Genomic DNA, 24048 nt, shown 5'->3' on the forward strand with positions numbered 1-24048 from the left:
TCTTGCTCAGGCTGGTCTCGAACTCCTGAGCTCAAACGATCCACCCACCTCGGCCTCCCAGAGAGCTAGGATTACAGGCGTGAGCCACTGCGCCCGGCCGTAGAGCTTATTCTTGAATTGACCCCCTTATAAATACTTTCAGGAGTAGAGATATCAAAAACAAGATTGATTGTGATAGTGATTGTTAATACTAACTGAACGCCTACTGCGTGCCAGACACTGAGTTGAGCACATTACGTGCTAAATTTATTCACCATTAAGGAAATGAGGATTGTACCTCGTGGTGACCCTGTGGGGTAGGCATCATTACTGTCCCTGCTTTACAGAAGCAACTTGTCCCAGATATTATATAAGGGTAGAGGCATATGATCCTAATCACTGTCATGCAGGGTCAAAGGAAGAAGATAAGCATAGACAAAAGAGTGTGCCTGAGAGAGCAGGAGGGAAGGAAAACAAAAGTCATGACAGGAATGGGAGCGTGGAAGGAAGCCTGGTAAAAGGTGTATTCACATCCTTTTTTGAAGTTACTCTTTCTTTATCTTAGTAGGTTTGTTTTTAAGCCAGCATACATTATCATTCTAGCAGATGACAAGTCCCTAAAGTAGAGAAGTAATTAATTGCATTTTGATTTTAGTTCTTGGATGTTGAGTCAAAGTGACTTCTAAGGATTGTATCTTCCAGTTCATTAGAAAATGGTAGTATATAAGATTTGGGAAATCATACTTCTTTGCTTAGGCAATTTGTTGCTCAAAAAGGATACTTTTGGGATATCAGCATTTGCTTATCTTTTTCTAGCCTTTTGATAACTTTGTTTTCTTTTGTCAAATTTATCCCATATTGTATGGGGACTTTTTCTTAAATCGACATTGCTTGTACTGTAAACCTTATCTTAAGTAATCATGCTATTATAGTCATTCCTTGAAATTAACAAGTATAGGAAAAATAAAAATATGATTCCAGAAGTCAAATTACATGTCCTATGGAACCAAGTAGTATTACTGTTTCTGTTTGATATTGAGTGCTAAAATTGTCTAAACCACATACTTTCTAGCAGAATCAGCCCTTCACTGAGAAGTTGACAGCCCATGAAAGTCCTTCTGTGGCAAGGATGCCTGCCTTTCAGACACATGTAATAATTTTAGGAGATCCCTTAAGGACAAATGTAGAACATAGGCTTCTTAGAACAGATTTTAGATACTTCAGCTCTTCTAGTTTCAGCTTTTTTGCTAAAGCTAGAGAATCTCGATTTTAATTCTCAGTGCCTTTAACTTTGTTTGATGTTCATACTTTTATTTTCCCATACATGTATCCTGTGCTTTTTTCTTCCATTAAAAAGTTATTTTAAATAAAAGCAAGGTGTAATAAGAAGCCTAATAGGGAAAAGATGTTGTTTAACACAATTTGAGTAATACTGTCTAATCATCAAATGTAACCAAAGCCCAGCATGCTTTTCAGTTATTAAATATAATGAAACTTTGTGTTTTAAACCTAGATCAAGCAACAGACTACTTCTTTGGAAGTGTACAATTCACTTGTGATTTCTGCTGATTGTGAATTATGGATCAGAATTTGATATATAATTATTGGATCAGTTATAAAATGAGAAATAGCAGTTATGAGTACATGTTAATTTAAAAATATTTAAAAAACCATTATAATTTAAACTAAGGTAGTAATATACTTTTAAAAATAGCTTAGAAAATTTAGATCATTGAAGGAAAGGGAGTAGAAATTATAATCTTCCAAAAAGGAAATCAAATGGTTTTCATTAATTTTCAGGGCACAAAATGTGATTTTCCATATGGTGGTATTTTATTATATTTCACTGTAACATTCCAGGATTTCAAGATGTTAGGTTGTGTCAGTGTTTGCTAACAGTGACATTCAGAGTAATTTTGTGTGGCAAATTATGATGTAGAGAAATGTCTTTGGAATCCCTGTGTGATAGCTGTATTTGGTGTGGTACATTTATTCTTCCCGATTCACTCCTCATCCCCCTAGCCTCCCAAACACATGCATAAACTTTTTTTTCCTCTCCTCTTCTTCACCTCAGCTCTTTGGTAAATATACAAACTATGTACTAGTTTTTTGAAGGGTTAGGATGGATTCTAGTCCAGTGCTTCCCAAATCTGGTTCATCAGAATCACCTAGGGAACTTTTTTAAAAGTGCAGATTTTTGTCCCTACCTCAGACCTTCTTAATCAGAATTCCTTCATAGGTAAGCCCTAGCAATTCATGTTTCTGATGACTAGTTAAATTTGTAAATGATTGGTATTATCTGTAATTCTCATGTTTTACAAATGTGGAAGTAATAGCTTTAGGGATGCTTTTGCAGTCGCATTTCTGAAAAAAGGTTTTTGTAAGTCTTGTAAAGGCTAAAAGCCTTCATTAGTGGCAGAATGACAAGCAATATGATAAGTTTTAGACTAGTGTGTGGCAGAGATGGCTAGTTGCCCACCCAAATCAGTTCTTCCCATTGCACAACTTAAGGTTACATTTTTCAGGCTCCCTGTAGCTAGGCAGACATGAGTGGAAGTAGATAGATACCACTTTTGTGTCAAGGCAAGAAATAACCATATGCAGAAGAATGAAACTAGATCTCTATTTCTCACCATATACAAAAATTAACTCAAGGCAGATGAAAGACTTAAATGTATGACCTGAAACCACAAAGATTCTAGAGGAAAACCTAGGAAAAACTCTTCTGGACGTTGGCCTAGGCAAAGAATTTATGACTAAGAGACCAAAAGGAAATGCGACAAAACCAAAAATAAACAAATGAGATGTACTCGAAGCTTTTGTACAGAAAAAGAAATGATCAACAATATATAGACAACCTACAAAAACGAGAGAAAATATTCACAAACTATGCATCCAAAAAAGGACTAATATCCAGAATCTACAAGGAACTCAAACAACTCAACAAGAAAGAAAACAAAGAACCCCATTAAAAAGTAGGCAAATGACAGGAACTGGCATTTTTCAAAAGAAGATATACCAATGGCCAACAAATGTGGAAAAAAGGCTCAACATCACCAATCATCAGAGAAATGCAAATTAAAATCCCTATGAGATACCATCTTATCCCAGTCAGAATGGCCATTATTAAAAAGTCAAAAAACAATAGATATTGGTGTTGATGCAGTGAAAAGGGAATCTTATACACTGTTGGTGGGAATGTAAATTAGTACAACTTCTATGGGAAACAGTATGGAGATTTCTCAAAAAGTAGATCTACCATTCAATCCAGCAGTCCCACTACTGGGTATCTACCCAAAGGAAAAGAAGTTGTTATATTAAAAAGGTACTGATACTTGTATTTTTATAGCAGCACAGTTCATAGTCACAAAGATATGGAATCAATCTAAGTGCCCATCAATTGATGAGTGGATAAAGAAAATGTGAGATACACATACACACACACACACACACACACACACCATGGAATACTACTCAGCCATAAAAAAGAATGAAATAATATCTTTTGCAGCAACTTGGGTGGAACTGGAGGCCATCATCCTAGGTAACTCAAAAACAGAAAATCAAATACTGCAAGTTCTCACTTATAAGTGGGAGCTAAGCTCTTGGTACTCATACAGAGTGGAATAATGGACATTGGAGACTCAAAAGGGGGGAGAGTGGGAGAGGATGAGGGATGAAAAATTACCTATGGGGTACAGTGTACATTATTTGGGTAATGGGTACACTAAAAGCCCAGACTGTACCACTGTACAATATATCCATGTGACAAAACTCCATTTGTACCCCCGAATATGTAGAAATAATAATAATAATAATAATAATAATAATAAGAATAATAAAAAGAAGCAGTGAGCCAGCTCCCTCTTTCGTGCTTGCTTTCTTCTGTCAGCTGGTTGCAGGGAATGAGGAAGCTCAAAGGCAGAGCTTCAGAGTGGAAGGGGCCAGGATCCCTGAATCACAGCCTGGAGCAGAATGCTTGCCGACCTGCTTTGGAAGTTTACAAGAGCAGGATATAAGCTTCTGTTGTGTTTGAGCCATTTTTAAGTTAATTTATTATAGCAGTTATGGTGTAAGGGCATTAACTTCTTAGGTTTTGGTTCTTGCCACTGTATGCAAATCTAAAAGCCATGGCAGATTATATAAGTATGTAGAAAATTAGAATTCTGCAGCTTTCTTTCTTTCTACACGTATAAAATTTCTGTTGTCTGTTCTTCACAATGTAGAAGAGTAATATTACAGAGTTAGGACATTTTATTAGACTGTAATATTTGCTTAGAGGTATAATCTGAAGGTGGCCACTACTCATGTGTGACAATAAGTAAATGAAGACTTGCGATGCCACCTAGGGAAGGTTACCAGCAATGAAGAAAGGACTGATTTTCAGAACACTCTTGTTTAATAATGAACTTAGAGCTGAGAATTCTTTATTATTACTGATTTCTTAGAATTTATATAATTTAAAAGTTAATAAATGAATAAGATATAATGTAGTTTAATGCAGTTTTACAAACTTTAGTCCTTCACCTACTCCTTCATTGTTTTTATTTCATACCACCATATTTTTTTTTCTAACTTAGCCTTTTTATAATAAGTAATACACATGTGAAGTCAAAGGTTGGTGTGTTATTTTTTTAAATACACATTTGAAGAATACATAGTTATTTAAAACTCCTTACTTGTGGTAATAACTTTAAGTGCTGCTAGTGGTATTTCTGTCACACTTTGGGAAATACTGTTCACATGATGAATATTTTTTAGTATCTTCAGTGCTTAATCCATAAAATTCTGATAGAAATGGAAGCCAGCAGAGATACTATGTCTAATGGGGCCTTGGGTGTAGTCTTTTCCTATTGCAGTGATCAATATTCTCTTTGGTTAATGTCTACATTTGCTTGTTTTTGAGGGACAACAAAAACATACCTAAAAAATTAGCAAACAGTGTTAAGCAGGATCTTCTAAAGTTAGTGAGTATTGGGCCTAAAGATGTGCTAAGAACATGAAATGCAATGAAATTAAAATGAAAATCTTGGAAAATACTGATGCTGGTGGTAGAATAGGAGCTTGATGATAATCCCAGGGGGAAGAAGACAGCAAGGCTTGAGAGGGACCAGAAATAGTGCTTGGTTACTGATTTAGATTCAATTTTGAGGAAAGAAGATTCAGTAGGTAAATTATGCACATCTACCTCTTCTTCTTCCAGTTATTTGTATTTTTTCATCACTTAAGAATGTGGAAGATAAGGAGGGCATGGTGGCTCATGCCTGTAATCCCAGCCCTTTGGGAGGCTGAGCTAGGAAGATCACTTGAGGCCGGGAGTTCGAGACCAGCCTGGGCAATACAGTGAACCCCTATCCCCAGTCTCTACAAAAAATAAAAAAATTAGCTGGGCATGATGGCTCGCACCTGTAGTCCTAGCCATTTGTGGGGCTGAGGAGGGAAGATTGCTTGAGCCCAGGAGTTTACGGCTGCAATGAGCTATAATCGTGCCACTGCACTCCAGCCTGGGTGACAGAGCAAGATCTTGTCTTCATTTTTTTTTTTTTTTTTAAAGAATATGAAAGATGCCATACTGGGGGCATTCTTTGTCAGCATTAGCAGGAAAGCTGTGTTGGAGGGGAAGCCAGCGCCATCCTTGATAGCTGAGCAAGTACACAAGCTCTTCCGCCCTCCTCTGTCAAGTAGTTGTAAAGTTCTAGAATGCACAGTAACCACTGGACTTGTATATAGTTTCAGTTTTAACCTGTTCCATCATTTTGATAAGTTTGTCTCTTAATGTAATATATAAATTAATACTTTAAATTTTTTCTGAAATAACTGCGTTTTAAGCTGAAAAGGGAGCCTCTTATTTCAAGTGTTCCAGAATTTTATAGAAGAGTCTTACATACTGTAGTTATTGAGTACATTGAAATTTAGGAGTTTTGATTTTCTTTTTGATTTTCTTTTTTTTCTTCTTTCTTTCTTTTCTTTTAGAGTCTAACTTCATATTTCATCCTGTTTTCTTCTCCTTACTGTCTTTACCCATATTTTATTATCTTTTTAAATTCATTAACAACCTGTACAAGCTGGCAGGATTTAAAAGCAGTTGAATAAATAAAGGAAGGGTGGTAGAATTTCAGATGCGTTTGTCACCATTTTACCAGATGAGGTAAAATAGAAGAAGTATGTTAAAATTGTCAAAGAATGATGACATAAGTCAAGCTTGGAGATTATCCATCCTTTTCTCATTTCTAACAATCGAGAGTGAGATGGGAGAAACACCGACTGGCTTAGGGAAAAGCAGAGAAATGGAATTCAGAAGGAAGATTCAGAGGGAAAGCTTGAAAATGGCAATGTAGTTTTGCTGGGTCAAAACTAAGGGAAAGGGGACTAAGCACAGTTAATACAGGAAAATGATAGCATTCTGTAGTGAATGGCATGACATTTACAGAGATGTGTGTGATGGCCAAACAGCTTTTAGTAATACAGAATTCGACTAGGTGCTGGAAGTCCTCAGCAAAGTTCAGGTGTCAGGAGTAGAGAAGGTGGGACCAGTGCTGATAGGGACATGGCAAGAGTTGTGACAGAGCATGTCCCGGTGACATTTTATCATCCCTTGCCTTTGCTAGGCAATTCTGGTCTACCATCTTGCATCCTTTCGCTTTGGACAGGAGAAACATTTATCTTTTGTAGATGGCTAATTCATACCGTTGAGTTTTTACAAAGTTCAGCATACTTTAACCCGCTTTACTAGTAATAGGAAAAAACCCCACAAAGTCCTTTCATGTGTGACTTTTGCATTGGTGTCACCCAAGACTCTGTTTTAAGGGTGGTGTGGGAGCCACAGTGGACGGGAATTGACAGAAAAGATTCCAACAGTTATTTTTAAGTAGCAAAGGAGTTTGACACTTCTTAGTACAGACACACAGGACACAGCTCTGCTAGAAAGGATACAATTTGCAGTAAGCCCTCAGTTGGAGATGAAGCTTTTTGGATTCCTGGAAATAGGGCTTTGTCAGGTCCCAGAAAACCTTTGTCATTTTTAGGGAGCGTTATATTCATTTGACCCTTCTTGACAGTTACTAGAGATGTTGTAAAGGTCTTCGGAAGCCATATGTACAAAACCAGCCTACCTCCCATTATTTATTTATTTTTTTACTTTTTATTTAGAAATTATTTCAAATATATTAAAAGATTTGTAAATAAAACTAGAGATTTTTCTAGAACACATGTATAACCTTCATTGTCTTGTGCCCACCTTGCCTCAGCCCTGGAGTCAGCCATTTCTCAAGGAGCCCACTGGGCTTTCAGTGGGGAGTGGTATCACAGACTAGGGTCAGCACGCTGGTGTGCTCTTGGTTACTGTCACCCTTTCTCCAACACCCATTCTTGAGTGTTTAATGTGAGGTCCAGTGAGCCACGGGTAACTTTCTTGGTGTCCCCGAGTGGTTGACCAGAATTAGACCCCAAGCATCTTTGTTACAAGTCACCTCCTGACTTTCATTTGTGGTATTTTGATTCTGAGTTTAGTCCAAGGACCTCAATCATAAATGTATTTCCAACTAAGGGCTTTTCTCTCTCTCTGTCTCTTTTTTTTTTTTAATTGAGAGTGGTCACCATTTTCCATTACTTCAATAATGTGTAGAGATTTTTTTTAAGCTTCCCACTCAGTCACCTCTCCCCTCAAAGTAATATATTTTGGAAAGTATAGAAAAATGCCAGGAAGAGGAGAAAAAAATTACCTATAATTTCACCACCCAGAGGAAAAAAACTATTAACCTTATTATATAAATGGACTGGAGTAGAACTATATCCATTTAAAAAATTTAATACTGAAGTTTTTTTCTCCTTTCTAAATATACTTCTTAACACTCAGATCTTTGATACCTAATAATTTATATTCCAGATGTCTTGAGGCTCTGTAGTTTTTTTTTATATGTTAGCTTATTGGCATTTAGAATTTCAGTGTTTTCCAGATTTAATCCAAAATTAGTAGTTTTAGTCTTTTTTTCTCCTGCAGTTCTTTGATTAGCCATTGTATTCCATCTCTTCTCAGCAGACCTGATGAATCTATCTAAGCGAGAACAGTTTAGAACATGTCTTTAGCTTTTTTTTTAAAAGTTTATATTTCCCCCAGATTTACATTTTGGAAATAGTCTTTTTCTTCCTAAATTTCCTGCTGGAATGAAAAACAAATTCATTATTAAGACTGCTTCTTTCTACTGTTTGCATGTTCAACAACTCCTTAAAATCAGTGGAGAGATTTTCTCATTGAATTTAGGAATCTTAGTTCTTTTGGCTTTATGAACAAGGAAAACAGAAGCTCAGAAAGGTTCTAGGAATTGCCATGTGTCCTACAGCTTGGAAGGAAAGCCAAGGCCTCCTTGCTAGGAGCTTAATGTTCTTTTTCACTAGTGTTTAAAAATTTCAGTGTAAATATATTATGTGTTTCTTTATTTTTATTCCCCTAATTCTCTTCACTTTCCTCAGTGTTCATATGTGTTCTATTCTCTTGCCTTTTGAAAAAGATGAAAGGAAAATTTAAGGAACATATACTAACTTTTATCATGGAATGCTTTTTTTATGGCTGCTTTATAAATTCTTAAAAATAAAGGGTCTAATGGAAACACTTAATGAGAAAGGAGGGGCTCTATCACATGTAACCTCCCTCCCCTTTTTTTAGTGAATAGACCGTTTAAACTAAATTAAGTAAAGGATATAAATTCTGTTGTTTCAGTTTTAATATTTCATGACTGATTTTATAGATGAAATTATATTTTACAATAAATAGGAAGAAGAATTTATACAACCTGTTCTATTTGATGTGAAACAGCAAATCCCATTTCTCTGTAGCTGTAAAGAAAATTCATTATAATGTCTTTAGTTGTACGAGATGGTTTCATTGTGATTAGTTACATTGATAATAAAACAACCTTTTTCGACTGGCATAAGATACAAACGCTCATAGGTGTCTGCTTTTAATGGCATTGAATTTTTTCACCTTCTGCTTTGCTCAGAATTGTCATTCCTTTCTCTTGTCCCTTTTTTTCTGTTCCAATAAGAATTTTCCTTCTTAAAAAAATAAAACAATAAGATGGAAATACTAACAAAGCATTGATTTTAAAAATACTTTTTGAAAGGAGGTATATTACGTTTTAATTTTTTATGTAAATCTTTCCGACTATAAGAGATATATTTGTCAGAGGTGGTTGATATAAGATTGTTATAAAGTTAATTTTATTACTGGATCAATTTATATTTGGAAAATAGTAATTGTAGTATAGGAAGATTTTAAAAAAATAAATGGCTAGGTAAGAGGGCTGAACTAATTTTGCAGTTTTTATCATGTGATTTGTTTTATATTGCTATTAGTACATCTTCATAAATAGTGTTGGAAAGGTGGGAATCTTTGATAATGAACGGGATCATGGTTTACTTATTCTGTTTTGGTCACTGGTTTGGTCCCTGTCAGTATGGTTTTTTTAAGTGATTGTTTTAGCTCTCATTTTGAGCACTAACCAAATATTTTAATTTTTAACTTGCAGGCAAAATTGAATTGATTATTTGGAATGTAACATGGGTATCCTCTGGAATAGAAACAATATTCTATTCTGACTTGAGTAAGAATTTTACTTCACTCTGACCACTTGGGCTTGGGAGCACACTGTTCTAGCCTGCTTGTCTTCAGATGCCCTTGGACTCTGGCTGGAGAACGGTCTTTTTAGGATAAAGCTGAACGTGGCACATGGGATACTTTGGAGGTGGGACTTGCTCACGTCCAAGTCCTGTGAGAAGAGGTCCCTGCACCTCCTCAACCTGAGTCCTGCTAGGCGAAGGTGACGGCATCGTGTAGCAGAAGTGGCCAGAGGACTGTGACTTGTGCAGCCCCGCTGCCCTGTGGCTCCACGTGTTTGCCGCACGGGCCGCCCCTCAGGGTTGAGGATATTGGAATTGTAGCCGCCAGAATCTCTGAGCCAAGCTGGGAAGGAGCACGTGCTGCTGCTCTCGCTGAGGCTGGCCCCTCGCTAAGTAGATTCTAGCGGCGCGCAGGCCTGAGTGCTTGCATCTGAAACGAGCAGCCTTTTCAGGGAATGTTAGGATAAATCCTTTATTCCATACCAATCTAAATTTAAGACTCGTTCCACCTCATCTCTTTATTAGTTAGCTCTTTAATAACTCTTGATTTTCTTCTATCAGTTTTTATTGAAAGCTGTATCAGGTCTGATTTTGGTAGTAGGAAAGAGATAAATGTGAATGTCATTTTATTAAAGTTCTAAAATAAGTTTGGTAGGAATTCTGCCCTGATATGCATTTTATATAAACAGTATACTTCAGATTTTGTTTCTTGACGACCCCCTGTGTGCTTTAATACTGTTGTACGGAAGATTCTTGTTAAGAGTTGGAGCATATAGGAAAGGAAATACGTATAAAGGGGGCATGAACTTGAGCCATATCTATTCTTGACAAGACAGAAGGAGAGACAAGGGCCTTAACATTAGTTATCTGTTGCTACGTGACAAATTCTGTCAAAACATAGTGGCTTAAAGCGACAATTAGGTAGCATCTCATGGCTTACCTGGGTTTCTGGCTCCAGGTCTGTCCTGTGGCTGCAGTCAGGATTTTGCAGGGGCTGCTGTCGTCTGAAGGCTTACCCCGGGGCTGGAGGCTCTGCTCCCCAGAGGGCTCGCTCCCTGGCAGTTGGTGGAGCCCCAGTTCCTCAGTTCCCACAGGCTGCTTAAGTGTCCTCCCTACATGGTCTGGCATCCGCTGGACGGAGTGAACCCGCGCGAGGGCAGGCAGGAAGCATGTGCCTCTTAGGACTTAGTCTCCAGGGTGGGATACCTTCATAGCCACCATTTTCTGTCCCTTACAAGCCGGTCACTAAGTCCAGTCCACACTCAAGAGGAAGGGAATTGGGCTCCACCCTTTGAAGGGAGTGTCAAAGAATTTATAGACTCATTTCAAACTACCTCGGGCATTGTCCTGGGTAGAGAAATAAACAACTTGACAAACATATATGTTAGGAATGCATTGTAGCCTGTTCTCAGGACAGGGAGAAGGTGCCTTTACTATACCTCCGTGTTCATGAGCTAGTCTTATTATGAATAAACCAGACTCGATTATATAGCCATGTGTGGTAAAATTGCCTCCAGTGTTACCTAGTAAATAGTTTTTTAGGGTGTTAAATACCCACTTTTGTCGATATTTAAATACCCACTCTTGTCATGGAAGAGTTTATTCAATTTGCAATTGTAAGCATTTTTGTGGAAGAGTAATTTTTTTCTTTGTAGGATCAGATACTTTATTTTGTGGTCTCTGTTACAAATTGATGTTTCTGCTGGGAGAAGACTGGAGTATCTGGGGTATGGGGGGAGAGTACAGCACCCTCTAGTTACACTTAGATTATGCACATGGTGGTTTGTAACTGCAACTAATATTGCAGTTTCTCATTAGCAGACCTTATGTATGGACTTGGCAGTACTTTATTAATTAGGTAATAGCATAATGGTAAGACATTTGCAACAGAAAGTCCAGCTGAAATGGCAGATTAGGAAAGAGATATGAGTGCTCCACTAATTTCCATTTGTTCTTGTCTTGCTCAGCTATTGTCATTGCAGCTCGCGGCAGGCTTGTAGGCAGCCTCCTTGTCCTACCTTGTCTTTCTAGGAGGAGAGATTCTTCCTGTAGGGTGGTAGTAACTTCTGGGGTTCATCCTTGTTTGAACTCTCCAAAGAGAAAGAGCAAAAGACTATTAGGCACTTTTATACATGCCTGTGTGTGCACACGTGCCCTGACACACATGTATCCCTGCTGTGATGTTACTGTGGGCCTGGTGACAACGTGTGCTGCGCTCACTCTACCTGCACCCCGAATTTGGGTAAGCTCAGGAAGGGTGAAGGTGGGATGGAGTGGGACGGGAGGCAGGGAGAAGGTGGGTTCGTCATGGCCTCGACGTGGTGGTGAGGGTAGGTCTGCGAGTGTCAGTCCCAGCGAGACCGAGCGCTGCAGCTCACTGCAGGTGTACTCTCAGAGCGGAGAAAAGGCGCGAAGAGAAATGAAGACGAGGGATTGGAAATCAGTGAAAAGAACAAAAAGGATGAAACTGAAGGGAAAATTCCATGTGTGCTGCCTGTAGTACAGTAGCATATGAAATTATCTTTTCTCAAATACTTCCTGAAACGCTTTCTTTTTAAAACCCCAAAAGAAACTTCCTGTGAGAAGTGGCCACCAGGTGTCATCAGAAGGCTGCTATTGATTTGTTTTATTCTTCTCAAAAAGTATGTGACTCTTTTGATTTCTTTCTTGAAACATTTTACTTTAATTCATAGCAGATAGAGCAAGGCCTTTCTTTTATAACAGTTTACGAGTGACTTAGTAATTTATAGGTAAAAATGAAGATAATAAAGTTTACTTATAACTTGTTTTTTAAGTCAAGGAACAACTCCTTGAAGATTTGGATAAGATACTTATAAATGAAATTGCACATTCCGGAATCTTTGTGGCACAATGAGGATGTGTGTTCAATGGTAATTGATAAATTTGTATGGGAAACATAATGCCTTAGGAAGATTGGGTTTGATAATACATCCCATTATTTTACTCCAGATACTTACTAGGTCTTCTGAATCTTGAAACCTCACTGTGGGACAAATCTGAGACTCATTTTAATATTTCTCCACTGGATTACAAGTGTGGGTACTTTTAGAAGGAAAGGAGGTTACACTTTACTCTGAGAGTTAGCAGAGAGTCCCTTGCCTGTTTTTTGTTTCGCTTCGTTCTTGAGGGAATCCACGGTGCTTTCTGGTACACGGTTAGTGTTTGTTGAATGAATGAATAAAATATGCCTCAGAAAAATGAAGCTTTAAACTGTCCTAGTTGGGTGATTTTTGAATTCTTTAAAAAAGACCCCTCTCATCTCCACTGGTAATATGATGTTTGTTCTAATAACATTTTCCAGTGAGTTTTAAAAAAATTTACAGTAGCATAAACTTCCTCGCTTCCACTTAATGCCTTTTGGATCACTTTAAGACACCCAGGAAACCATTCTGCACCCCCACTTCCTGACCTCAGACTAGTTCTGGACTGTATAACTGAGACTGTTATAACGAGCTCTCTCTGCCTTTAGACTTTCTCTACCTTCAGTATAGTATGTCTTGCATCTTGAAAAATTAATCTTATTAAAACAATGTTATGTCTCGGTGACTCCCCACTGACACTACTGGATAAAGTCAGCTCTTAATTCAGAGCCTTCTGTGGTCAGGGCCGGTTGACCAGCTGCCTGTGTTATGTGTTCCAAGGGAGAGAGCCAGCACCATGGCCTTCAGGACAGCTGCATTTTCTTACCTGCTCCTGTGTGCATTTTATGGCTTTGCCCAATCCCTGCCTTCTCCTTGAGCTGTTTAACTGTTCCTGCTTGCTCCCTCAACAAAAGAAAAACAGCGGTTTTAGTTTCCTCAAGATTTAGCTCAAATGATATTTTTGCTGTCTTAATCAAATATTCTACTTGGAAGTGTGATTCCTTGCTCATTTACACTGCTGTAGATCTTGGTTCGTATCATACACATGACCATACATGGCCTTGTGTTAGAATTCATTGGTGTATATATCTTGTAGCTCCCATAGAATATTGTCCCCATACATAATGCATTTGTATTACTACAATTCGTTTCATGTGGTAGGCACTCAATATATATTTGTTGAATGCTGTTATTTCTTGATATACTGAGATGTTGGATTATTTTATTAATTAAAAAAATCAGGCTGGGCACGGTGGCTCGTGCTTGTAATCCCAGCACTTTGGGAGCCCAAGGGGGTGTGGTGTCACGCACCTGTAGTCCCACTTACTTGGGAGGCTGAGACAGAAGGATTCCTTGAGGCCAGGATTCGAGGTTGCAGTGAGCTATGATCGCACCATTGCACTCCAGCTGGGCGATAGAGTAAGATCCTGTCTCTCTGTCTCTCTGTCTCTCTCTCAAAAAAAAAAAGCAATTGTGAAATAACAAATGTAAAAACATTTTTTCCCTTTTGTTTTAGAAGTTTTGGAGACATTATATAGAAGATAATAAAGGATCTCATTATTTCGCTTCTGCATTTTAAGGTAGTTGTCATTCTTTTGTCTCTAAAAACATATGAGTCAGATGCCCTCAACAGAACATTCACTGTAAACAGATGTGTTGTATGTGGGTCTTCCCTAAGTAAGTCAGTGTTTGTGTGTTCTCTACATATACTTCTGAAAATGAAAACTCTTGATGGTACCCATGGTGAAGATGATGTAGCTATGTGCTGCAGCAACATTTGTAGAGTAAGAAATGGTTAGATGCATCGAAAGGAAAGGAGTTCACACTGTTTTAGATGAAGAATTAAAATGTTTATAAACAAATTCTATCAGATATTTTCAAACATGTACACACACACACACACACACACACACACACACAAACATAGAAAAGTTGATAGAATAATGAATCCTCATGTACCTGTCACTTAGCTGTATAGTTTCGCTGTATTCTTCTCCTGGACCGTTTGAAAGCATATCTCGGACATTTTTCATTTCATCTGTAAATACTCAGATAATTAGACATTTCTTACATCACAATGAGACATTCATTCATTCTGGTACCTTAAAAGTGCTTGGAAAAGTTCTAGGCTCTTTGGATATATAGGAGGATAAAATAAACCATGTTCTTTACATTCTGGCATGGAGAGAGAGAAAATACACTAGATACATTTTAAATAACTATAACAGGAAAAGCATTGATTTTATTAAAATTAAAAATTTTTCTTTTTATCAAAGACACCATTAATAAAATGAAAAGGGAGAAGATATTTTTGGAACATATCTGACAAAGGATTTATATCCAGAATACATAAGCAGTTCAATAATAAACAACCAAATTCAGAAGTGGGCAAAAGGCTAATAGAGCACATACAGTATTAAGCGCCATCACTAATCGTCAGGAAAATGCAAATTAAAACATACACATCCACTAGAATGACTAAAATTTAAAAGACTGACATCCAGTGTTGGTGAGGACATGGATCAACCAGAATTCTTACACATTGCTAGTGGCAACGCAGACAGTACAGCCACTTTGAAAACCAATCAACAATGCAGTGGAACACGCTTGTGGTGTATCTATGCAGTGTCTGCTACTCAGCAGTGCAATGGAACACACTTGTGGTGTATCTATGCAGTGTCTACTACTCCGCAATGCAGTGGAACACACTTGTGGTGTATCTATACAGTGTCTACTACTCAGCAGTGCAGTGGAACACACTTGTGGTGTATCTGTGCAGTGTCTGCTACTCAGCCGCAATGCAGTGGAACACACTTGTGGTGTATCTATACAGTGTCTACTACTCAGCAGTGCAGTGGAACACACTTGTGGTGTATCTGTGCAGTGTCTGCTACTCAGCTGTCACACATGCAACAAAAGCATCATGCTGAGCAAAAGAAGCCAGACCTACTTTTCCCTACAAAGCGTATTGTACGATTCCATTTCATATGAACTTTTAGAACAGGCAAAACGAATCCATTGTGGAAGAATTCTGAACGGTGGTTGCTGGGGCCTGACTGTGAAGGGGTCGTGAGGGCAAAGCTTTGTGTCTTGGTTGGGATACTCGGGAGGAGCCCTCTGCAGATCTCGGGGCTCCTCTTTCCTTCACCTCTGTCTTTTCTTTTGTTCTGCCCTCAACTCAGCTCCCCTTCCCTGCACTGTGGCCTGGGTGCTTTCTCCAGGCAGTAGGTTGGGCTTACCCAGTTTGTTTCTGTCAGAGATCGCTGTCCTTTGGTGCCTGGAGTCCACTGTCTTGTGCTGTTGCTTCATCAATTTTATCTTTTTTTGTAAGTTGTTTTAGGCATGAGAGTAAATCCCATCCATGTGACTCCATCTTGACCAGAAGTGGCTGCCCTGCATTGGACAATATATCTATTTTTAAAAAGAGATTATCTTATCCCTTACATTAAAAGCTCTTGGAGGACAGAGAGTTTGTGGTGGTGTTTGCTGTATGTCCAGCATCTACAACCAAGAATACTTGGCATATTGTAGGCACTAAGTGAAGGTTTTTGCATGATTCTTTCTTCCTACTTTCTCTCCTTTCACTCTTCCCTTGAAAATGTTGAATAGCAAAACGAATGCTTTATCTAAAAGGGCATTTTCTGAAGGGTCCTCTGCAATACCAGTCTTTTGATTCTTTATACACAAAGGGTTCTTAATGAAATAAGGTTGGGAAATGCACATATATTGAGAAATCCTGTGGTAAAAGAAACTTTTGTTCAAATCACAGTTTTCTAAACTTTAGGCCAGGAGTTTATGACCAGCTTGGGCAACACAGTGGGACCGTGTCTCTACCAAAAAAAAAAAATTAGAAAAGTATGCCTGTAGTCTCAGCTACTCAGGAGGCTGAGAGAGGATTGCTTGAGCCCAGGAGTTTGAAGCTGCAGTGAGCTGTGATGATCATGCCACTGCACTCTAACTCCAGCCCTGGTGACAGAGCAATACCTTGTCTCAAATAAAATAAAATAAAAAGACCCTCCCCCCTTTAGCTATTACCTTCCATTCATTCCCCCTACCTCCAGTATAAGGAAACCACTAATCTTTCTGTATCTACAGGTTTCCCTTTGCTGGGCATTACATATAAAAGGACTCATATAATATGTGGTCTTTCACTTAGCATAGTGTTTTTAATGTCCGTTGTGGCATGTATTAGTACTTCATTCCTTCTTATGGCTGCATAATGTTCCATTGTATGGATATACATCTTCTTGGTTCATTCATCCATTGGTGGACATTTGGGTCGTTTCTACCTGTTGTCTATTATGGATAATACTGCTGTACACATTTGTGTACAAGTTTTTGTGTGGATCTGTGTTTTCATCTCTCTTGGGTAAATACACCCTGGCATAGAATTGTTGGGCTGTATGCTGGCTCCACATTTAATTGTTTGAAGAATGAATGGGCTGTTTTCCAAAGTGGCTGCACCGTTTTACATTCCTATTAACAATGTTATGAGGGTTCCAGTTTCTCCACATCCTCGCCAACCCTTGTTATCTGACTTTTTCAGTATGGCTATCTTATCTCCTTATGGTTTTGATTTGCATTTCTCTAGTGACTAATGATGTAGAGTATTTTTTTATGTGCTTATTGGCCATTTATGTGTTTTCCTTGGAGAAAGATATGTTCTTTGCTCATTTTTAAGTTGGTTTATCTTCCTGTGTTGTAAGAGTTTTTATATATTCTAGATGCAATTCTCTTACAGATTTATGTTTTAAAAATTTTTTTTCTCCCATTCTGTGGGTTATCTTTTCACATCTCTTTTCTTGATAGTGGCCTTTGAAGCATAGTGTCTTTTAAAGTTTTTAACTTTGAGGAAGTCCAGTTTACCTATTTCTCTCGTTCATGCTTTTGGTATCATATCTTACCTATATTTTTTCCCCTTAATTTTAGCAGAGCCAAAATCAACAAGCTTCATTTGATTTGTCAGTGTTATTGAAAAACCAGTTAAAATAGTTATCCTTAGCTTTGAGACCATAATATGTTGATGGCTTTTTATTAACATCAAAGCAAATGGCATTTGGCTGAAAATCCCAATCATGGTATAAAGTAAATGGAAAATGATGTGTTTTAATTGAATTAAATAGCATAATGAAAAATAAAATCAATATTATTGATTTCAAAGCATTTTATTCAATAAAATTCTTTTTTTCCTCAAAATTTACTCCATTGATTCTAGTGTACCACTGACATTTCCCTTTGCCATTAACCTTTGGACAATATAAAATGACTGTTAGATGAGAAAATTAATGATTGACAACTGGAATGAGTGCCTTTGCATTGGCAAAAAATTTGAGCATGAATAGTGACATTTGCTGAGATTATACATGTTGTTAATTGGGATATATTTAGAAAAATCATGGTAAGGCTCTTTGCTTTAGAGGAAAAGGATGAAGCAGTTGTTTTGAAATTATGTTTCTTTTACACTAGGACTTTGGCTTCTGTTGGGAGGCTAAAGAGGGGAAGACCTAACTTCCAGACTTGCATCACAGCAGTTTTGTTTTAATGTGTTTTACAGAGTGAGAGTGAAACATAATTGGAAAAGAGAGCTTATCTCTCTTTTAAAGTAGTAAATTGGAGCATACTGGTATAGAGGATCGAAACGGGAGTTTTTCTGCAAGCTGGTTGAGAAATCACTTTTCCTATCAAAGGTACAATAGTATTGCTTTGAGTCAACAGTAGGGTGATGTGGTCTTCCTAAAATTGAGTTCATAGTTTTCATAAAGGACTTTATACATATGATCAGATTCTTCCGAGTATAAAAGATACTTCATTGAGGCTAATTTAGTGATATTTTTCAACCCAGGTTCAGACTAACATGTGTTGTTACGTTCAAGGTGTCATACTATGTTTGTTTACTTCACAGGTTATGAGTGCCAAGTGAGCCACGCTGGACAGGAGAAACATCATCAGCACTTCATTGATGATGGATACTGAGAATAAACCTGAGAACGATGAGGATGAAAATATAAAGAGAGAATCACAAGACTTGAGAAATACTTCATCCCACAATGAAGATCGTGAGCCTGTATCTGATGCGATAGCAAATTCCTCTGAGAACTCCACAAGCAAGAGAGGTTTTTCAGAATCATCGAACTTTGACAGTGTCGTTGCAGAGGAAGAGAGAAATAAACATGCTTCCAAACGAATGAAATTAGATGGGGCAGCGCCCCTTAAAGTTAGAGAGCAGGGCTTTCGTGGATTAGAAACTTCCGAGAGCTCGGTCACACACGTGGGTATCCTGTTAGACGAAGCCGTGAAGGAGGCCTTCCTGAATGACTGCACGGGTGGAGGCACCTGTCTCCCAGATGCCTTCTCCCCTCCTCCCGATTTTAGCACTGTTGATGCTGTTTCTCTGAAAAGAGACACTGAAAAAAAGTCTGCTCAGGAAGTGGTTTCCCTTGATCCAGAAAGAGAATCTCCTTTCCCCCTGAAAGAACTTAGTGTTAGTTGTACCATTGGAAATGTAGATACAGTTCTCAAGTGTGGCATATGTGGTCATTTGTTTTCTTCTTGCTCTGATTTGGAAAAACATGCTGAATGTCACATGCAACAGTCAAAGGAACATGTCTGCTGCCACTGCAGCCACAAAGCAGAGAGCAGCTCAGCTCTGCATACGCACATCAGACAAACACATGGGCCACTCAGGGTCTTTTCTTGTGATCTTTGTGGCTTTCAGTGTGTGGAAGAAAACCTGCTGAATGCACATTATCTTGGCAAAACACATCTTCGGCGTCAGAATCTTGCTGCTCGTGGAGGATTTGTACAGATCTTAACCAAACAACCTTTTCCTAAAAAACCATGTACCATGGGAACAAAAAATGTTCGTGCAAAACCAAGAACTTCTAAACCATTAGCAAAGAATAGTGATCCAAAAGGATTGCGAAATGTTGGAAGGAAATTTAAAGATTTCAGAGGAAGCATTTCTAAACAAAGTGGTAGTAGCAGCGAGCTGCTTGTTGAAATGATGCCATCCAGAAATACTTTGTCAGAAAAACTAGAGGTTGTTGATGAAAATGTTACTTCCCTTGACATAGCTCAAAATCCTGAAAACCAGAGTAAAAAGCTAGTAGCCTTAGTAACCTCAGAGGGTCTCTCAGATAAATTAGAATCTACCAAAAATACCCTACAGGCAGCACATAGTATCAGCACAACCTCGAGGCCAAGATCTGAGCGAAATATTCTACTGTTGGGTAATAGCTTTCGTAGACGAAGTAGCACTTTCACCTTGAAGGGTCAGGCAAAGAAAAGGCTTAATCTTTTAGGAATTAATAAAAGAGGCACAAATGAAACTCAGAGGATATACATGAAACACTTTAGAGCACAGATGAAAACAAGTGATGCAGAGCCGATGCCTTCCCATGTAGAAATGAGCAGCAGTGTGCAGAGTCTGTGTGTGACTACCTCGGAAACTCAGGAACCGAAGCAAGACCTGGGAAACTCCCCTCTCCTGGGTTCCATACAGCTGGAGTCCCTGACAGTGAAGCCAGCTTCTGACCCTCAGATGTTATATACTTGTACAGACTGTGGGCAAATAGCTACAAATGGAACAGATTTGGAAACTCACGTGAAAAGGTGCCATGCCAGAGAGGTGAAATTTTACTGCCAGACTTGTGACTTTTCCAGCATGTCCAGAAGGGACTTCGATGAACATTTGTACAATAACCAGCATCAGCAAACTGCCTCTGTCCTCAGTTGTCAGTGTTGTTCATTCGTTTCCTTGAATGAAGTAAACCTTAGAGACCACATGAAGGAAAAGCACAGTATGGATTTTCTTTGCACCCTTTGTAATCTGTTTTTCTTGTCTGAAAAAGACATGGAAGAACACCAAGCAACCGAGAAGCATATTAGTTCCTTGGTTCAACCAAAGACTTCTCAATCATTTAACAATGATTTGGTTTTACAGACTTTACCTTTAAGTACTTTAGAATCAGAAAACACAACAGATTCTATGAATGAGTCAGGAAAGGCAACTCAGGAAGAACCTGTGAAGTCCAGGGTAAGCCATGGAAATGAAGTAAGGCATTCAAGCAAGCCTCAGTTTCAGTGTAAGAAGTGCTTTTATAAAACAAGATCTTCCACTGTTCTCACAAGACATATAAAGCTTCGGCATGGTCAGGACTATCACTTTCTTTGTAAAGCATGTAATCTTTATTCATTGAGCAAAGAAGGAATGGAGAAACACATTAAAAGAAGCAAGCATCTTGAAAATGCTAAGAAAAATAATATTGGCTTAAGCTTTGAAGAATGTATTGAAAGGATATTTATAGGTGCAAATGATAAAAAGGAAGAGTTTAACGTTTCTGGAAATGGAAGGATTGAAGGCCCTGTAGGCGTGCAGTTGCAGGAGCATTCGTATCTGGAGAAAAACATAGTAAGTCCTAAGGAACTGTCACAGTCTGGTGTTAGCACCAAAGATGATGAAACTTTGACCACTGCTCCAAAGAGAGGGAGACCTAAAGCTAACATCTCACGGACGTGTTCACACTGTGGTCTTTTAGCCTCTAGTATTACAAACTTGACTGTTCACATTAGACGAAAACACAGTCACCAATATAGTTATTTATGCAAAGTGTGTAAGTATTATACTGTAACCAAGGGAGATATGGAGCGTCATTGTGCCACCAAGAAACATAAAGGACGAGTAGAAATAGAAGCAAATGGAAAACAAAGTTCAGATATCATTGTTGGCCCTGAAGGGGCTAACCTTGAAGCCGGTAAAAAGACCACCAGTTTAGCAGTGGCCGTTCCAGACAAACACGCTAACAAGCCAGCTGAGTCAGACACCTCCATTTTACAAAAGCCGGTAGTAGATAATGGAAATTCAATTGCAGTTGAAGTTGAAAATGTATTTCATTCTGTAGATGGGGAAGTTAACAGTCATCTTCTGGATAAAAAGGAACAAATGTCTCTAGAGCAAGAGGACCTCCGCCAACAAGGGGATGCGTATTCCCAGAGAGATGCTGCAGGAGCAGGTGATAATAAATGTATACACTGTGAGTTTAATGCTCATTCTCCTGCTTCTCTAGAGCTGCACGTAAAACGGAAACATACAAAAGAGTTTGAGTTTTATTGCATGGCTTGTGATTACTATGCAGTGACTCGTCGAGAGATGACCAGGCATGCAGCAACAGAGAAACACAAAATGAAAAGGCAGTCTTATCTCAACTCCTCTAATGGAGAAGGAGGTTCTGCAGAAATGTCCAAAAACATCATTATACCCGAAGAGGAGCATCAACAAAATTCTGGGGAATTTCGAATAATTTCCGACCGACCGTCTGGTACTTTTAAATCTAGAACTGCTGCTGATGGTTCGATTTTAGATGAGAATACTAATTTAGATGTGTCTAAAGTACTCTGTGCTCCTGACTCTGTAGAAATTGAGACTGAGGAAGAATCTAATTTCAGTGAAGACCATTCCTTTTGTGAGACTTTCCAGCAGCCACTGGTCAAGGATAAAGTTATGAAACCTGAAGAGATGGTATCCCTTAATATTTCCTCTAATTATGGCTCCCCAAGCAGATTTCAGAATGAAAATTCAGGAAGCTCAGGTTTGACAGCAAAGAAAAACCATGAGATGTTGAATGATGTAGGTGACCCAAACATCCCCTGTGAGAGCGTTGGAGGAAGCACAGCGGGTGGGGGAGGAAAAGTCCTTCACAAACACCTATGTCCCCGAGTCCCCGATGGGGCGCACCCAGCTGACGGCACTACCCCTGCCGTGATGAGAACACGAGAGCAGGGAAGCCCGGAGAGCGGGCGTCAAGATGGAGCTGGATGTGCACATGGTTCAGAGGATTTGGAAGGTGTGCAGGAAGATCCTGGGCCGGAGGACAAGGGCATTCTGATGAATTCACAGCACGAAGCGGAGATTATTTTGGAAGAGGATAGCCCAGCTTCTGATAGCACAGCTGAAAGTAATGATGTTTATGAAACTATAATTAGTATTGATGATAAAGGGCAGGCCACGTACAGTTTTGGCCGGTTTGATTCTTCCATAATAAGAATAAAGAACCCTGAAGATGGTGAATTGATAGACCAGTCTGAAGAGGGTCTGATAGCAACAGGAGTGAGAATTAGTGAGTTGCCCTTAAAAGACTGTGCTCAAGGCATGAAAAAGAAGAAAGCTGAAGGCAGTTCCTTTGGCGAATCCACGCGAATTCGTTGTGATGATTGTGGCTTCTTAGCAGATGGACTGAGTGGACTGAATGTTCACATAGCCATGAAGCATCCTACAAAAGAGAAACACTTTCATTGTTTACTGTGTGGAAAGTCATTCTATACAGAAAGCAATCTTCATCAGCATTTGGCTAGTGCTGGTCATATGAGAAATGAACAGGCCAGTGTAGAAGAGCTTCCAGAGGGAGGGGCCACCTTTAAATGTGTCAAGTGTACAGAGCCCTTTGATTCTGAACAGAATTTATTTCTGCATATTAAAGGACAGCATGAGGAATTGCTACGGGAGGTGAATAAGTATATAGTGGAAGACACTGAGCAAATCAACCGCGAGAGGGAGGAAAACCAGGGAAACGTTTGCAAGTATTGTGGGAAGATGTGTCGAAGTAGCAACTCCATGGCCTTCCTGGCACACATTCGCACCCACACAGGTACGTAGCTCTGCAGCAAGCCCATGTTTACCTATAAAGTGCAAGTCGATGATGAAATTTTCACGTTGGTTCCAATCCAAATATGCAGCCTTCCCTGCTGCTGCTTGCTGGCCTTCTACCCAGTTCACACTGCGCTGCTGTGGGGGGCTCTGGGTGTCTGTAGCAAGTCATTGTTGACACTTAACATTCTAAAGGTATTATAATTAAGCCTTAGTGATTCCAAAGGCACGTTAGTTGTCAAGTTTCTTTTAATTTTGTCAAAAAGCCTAGTCCTTCTGATGCCTTTTTAAAACTCCTGTTACAGATCTTAGTTGTTTCTAAGTCCTAATTATTTGGTTTGCCAAAGTATATGTTAAGTGGCACTTGTGTTTTCACAGGACATATTAAATGACTTTTCAAGAATGGAATAATAAAAATGTTCTTACAATTTTAGGGATTTAAAAATATTCTTTGCCAAATATTTTATATCCAGAAGTATAATTCCAGGCAACAAGATCATACCTTCAAGGATCAAAATTAGCCACCACTTTTCAAAGTTAACATGTATTTAGGATCTGGTTTTCCTGGAGGTGGCACTTGGTTTAGTTTCTGTGCTCTGTTACATTTAGCATTCCATTTTAATGGCTAATTTTAGGTAGAAATTTTTTAAAAAACATTTTTTGGTGTAAAATGCATAAGCTACTGTTCTAAATTTATGTAAAAATTCACTGCACTGTTTCTATAAACCTGCCATACATTCTTTATTTTAAATAGACAGCTTTTCTAAATCATTGTGCTCTGCTTAGACAAGTTCTGTCTCCATGGTTGAATTTATGAGTGGATTTGAATAATAAATTCACATTTCAATGAACATATTTTCATTAAAACTGTAAGGTTTATTTTACTGTACTTTTAAATAATGGCTTATTATTAAAGATATACTTTAAATT

General features: G+C 38.6%; 1 protein-coding gene across 1 annotated transcript in view; it reads left to right on the top strand.

Annotated features, from left to right (window-relative positions):
• ZNF407 (zinc finger protein 407) overlaps nt 1–24048 on the top strand; it is a 506579-nt gene that overhangs the window by 12513 nt on the left and 470018 nt on the right. The window contains exon 2 of the mRNA XM_012648891.1: nt 18379–23119. Coding sequence (XP_012504345.1) covers nt 18436–23119 — 4684 coding nt within the window. The 5' untranslated portion in view covers nt 18379–18435. The remainder of the gene's footprint in view (nt 1–18378; nt 23120–24048) is intronic.

This window comes from Propithecus coquereli, unplaced genomic scaffold, assembly GCF_000956105.1.
Source record: "Propithecus coquereli isolate 6110/MARCELLA unplaced genomic scaffold, Pcoq_1.0 Scaffold296, whole genome shotgun sequence".
In the NCBI taxonomy this organism is placed as follows: Eukaryota; Metazoa; Chordata; class Mammalia; order Primates; family Indriidae; genus Propithecus; species Propithecus coquereli.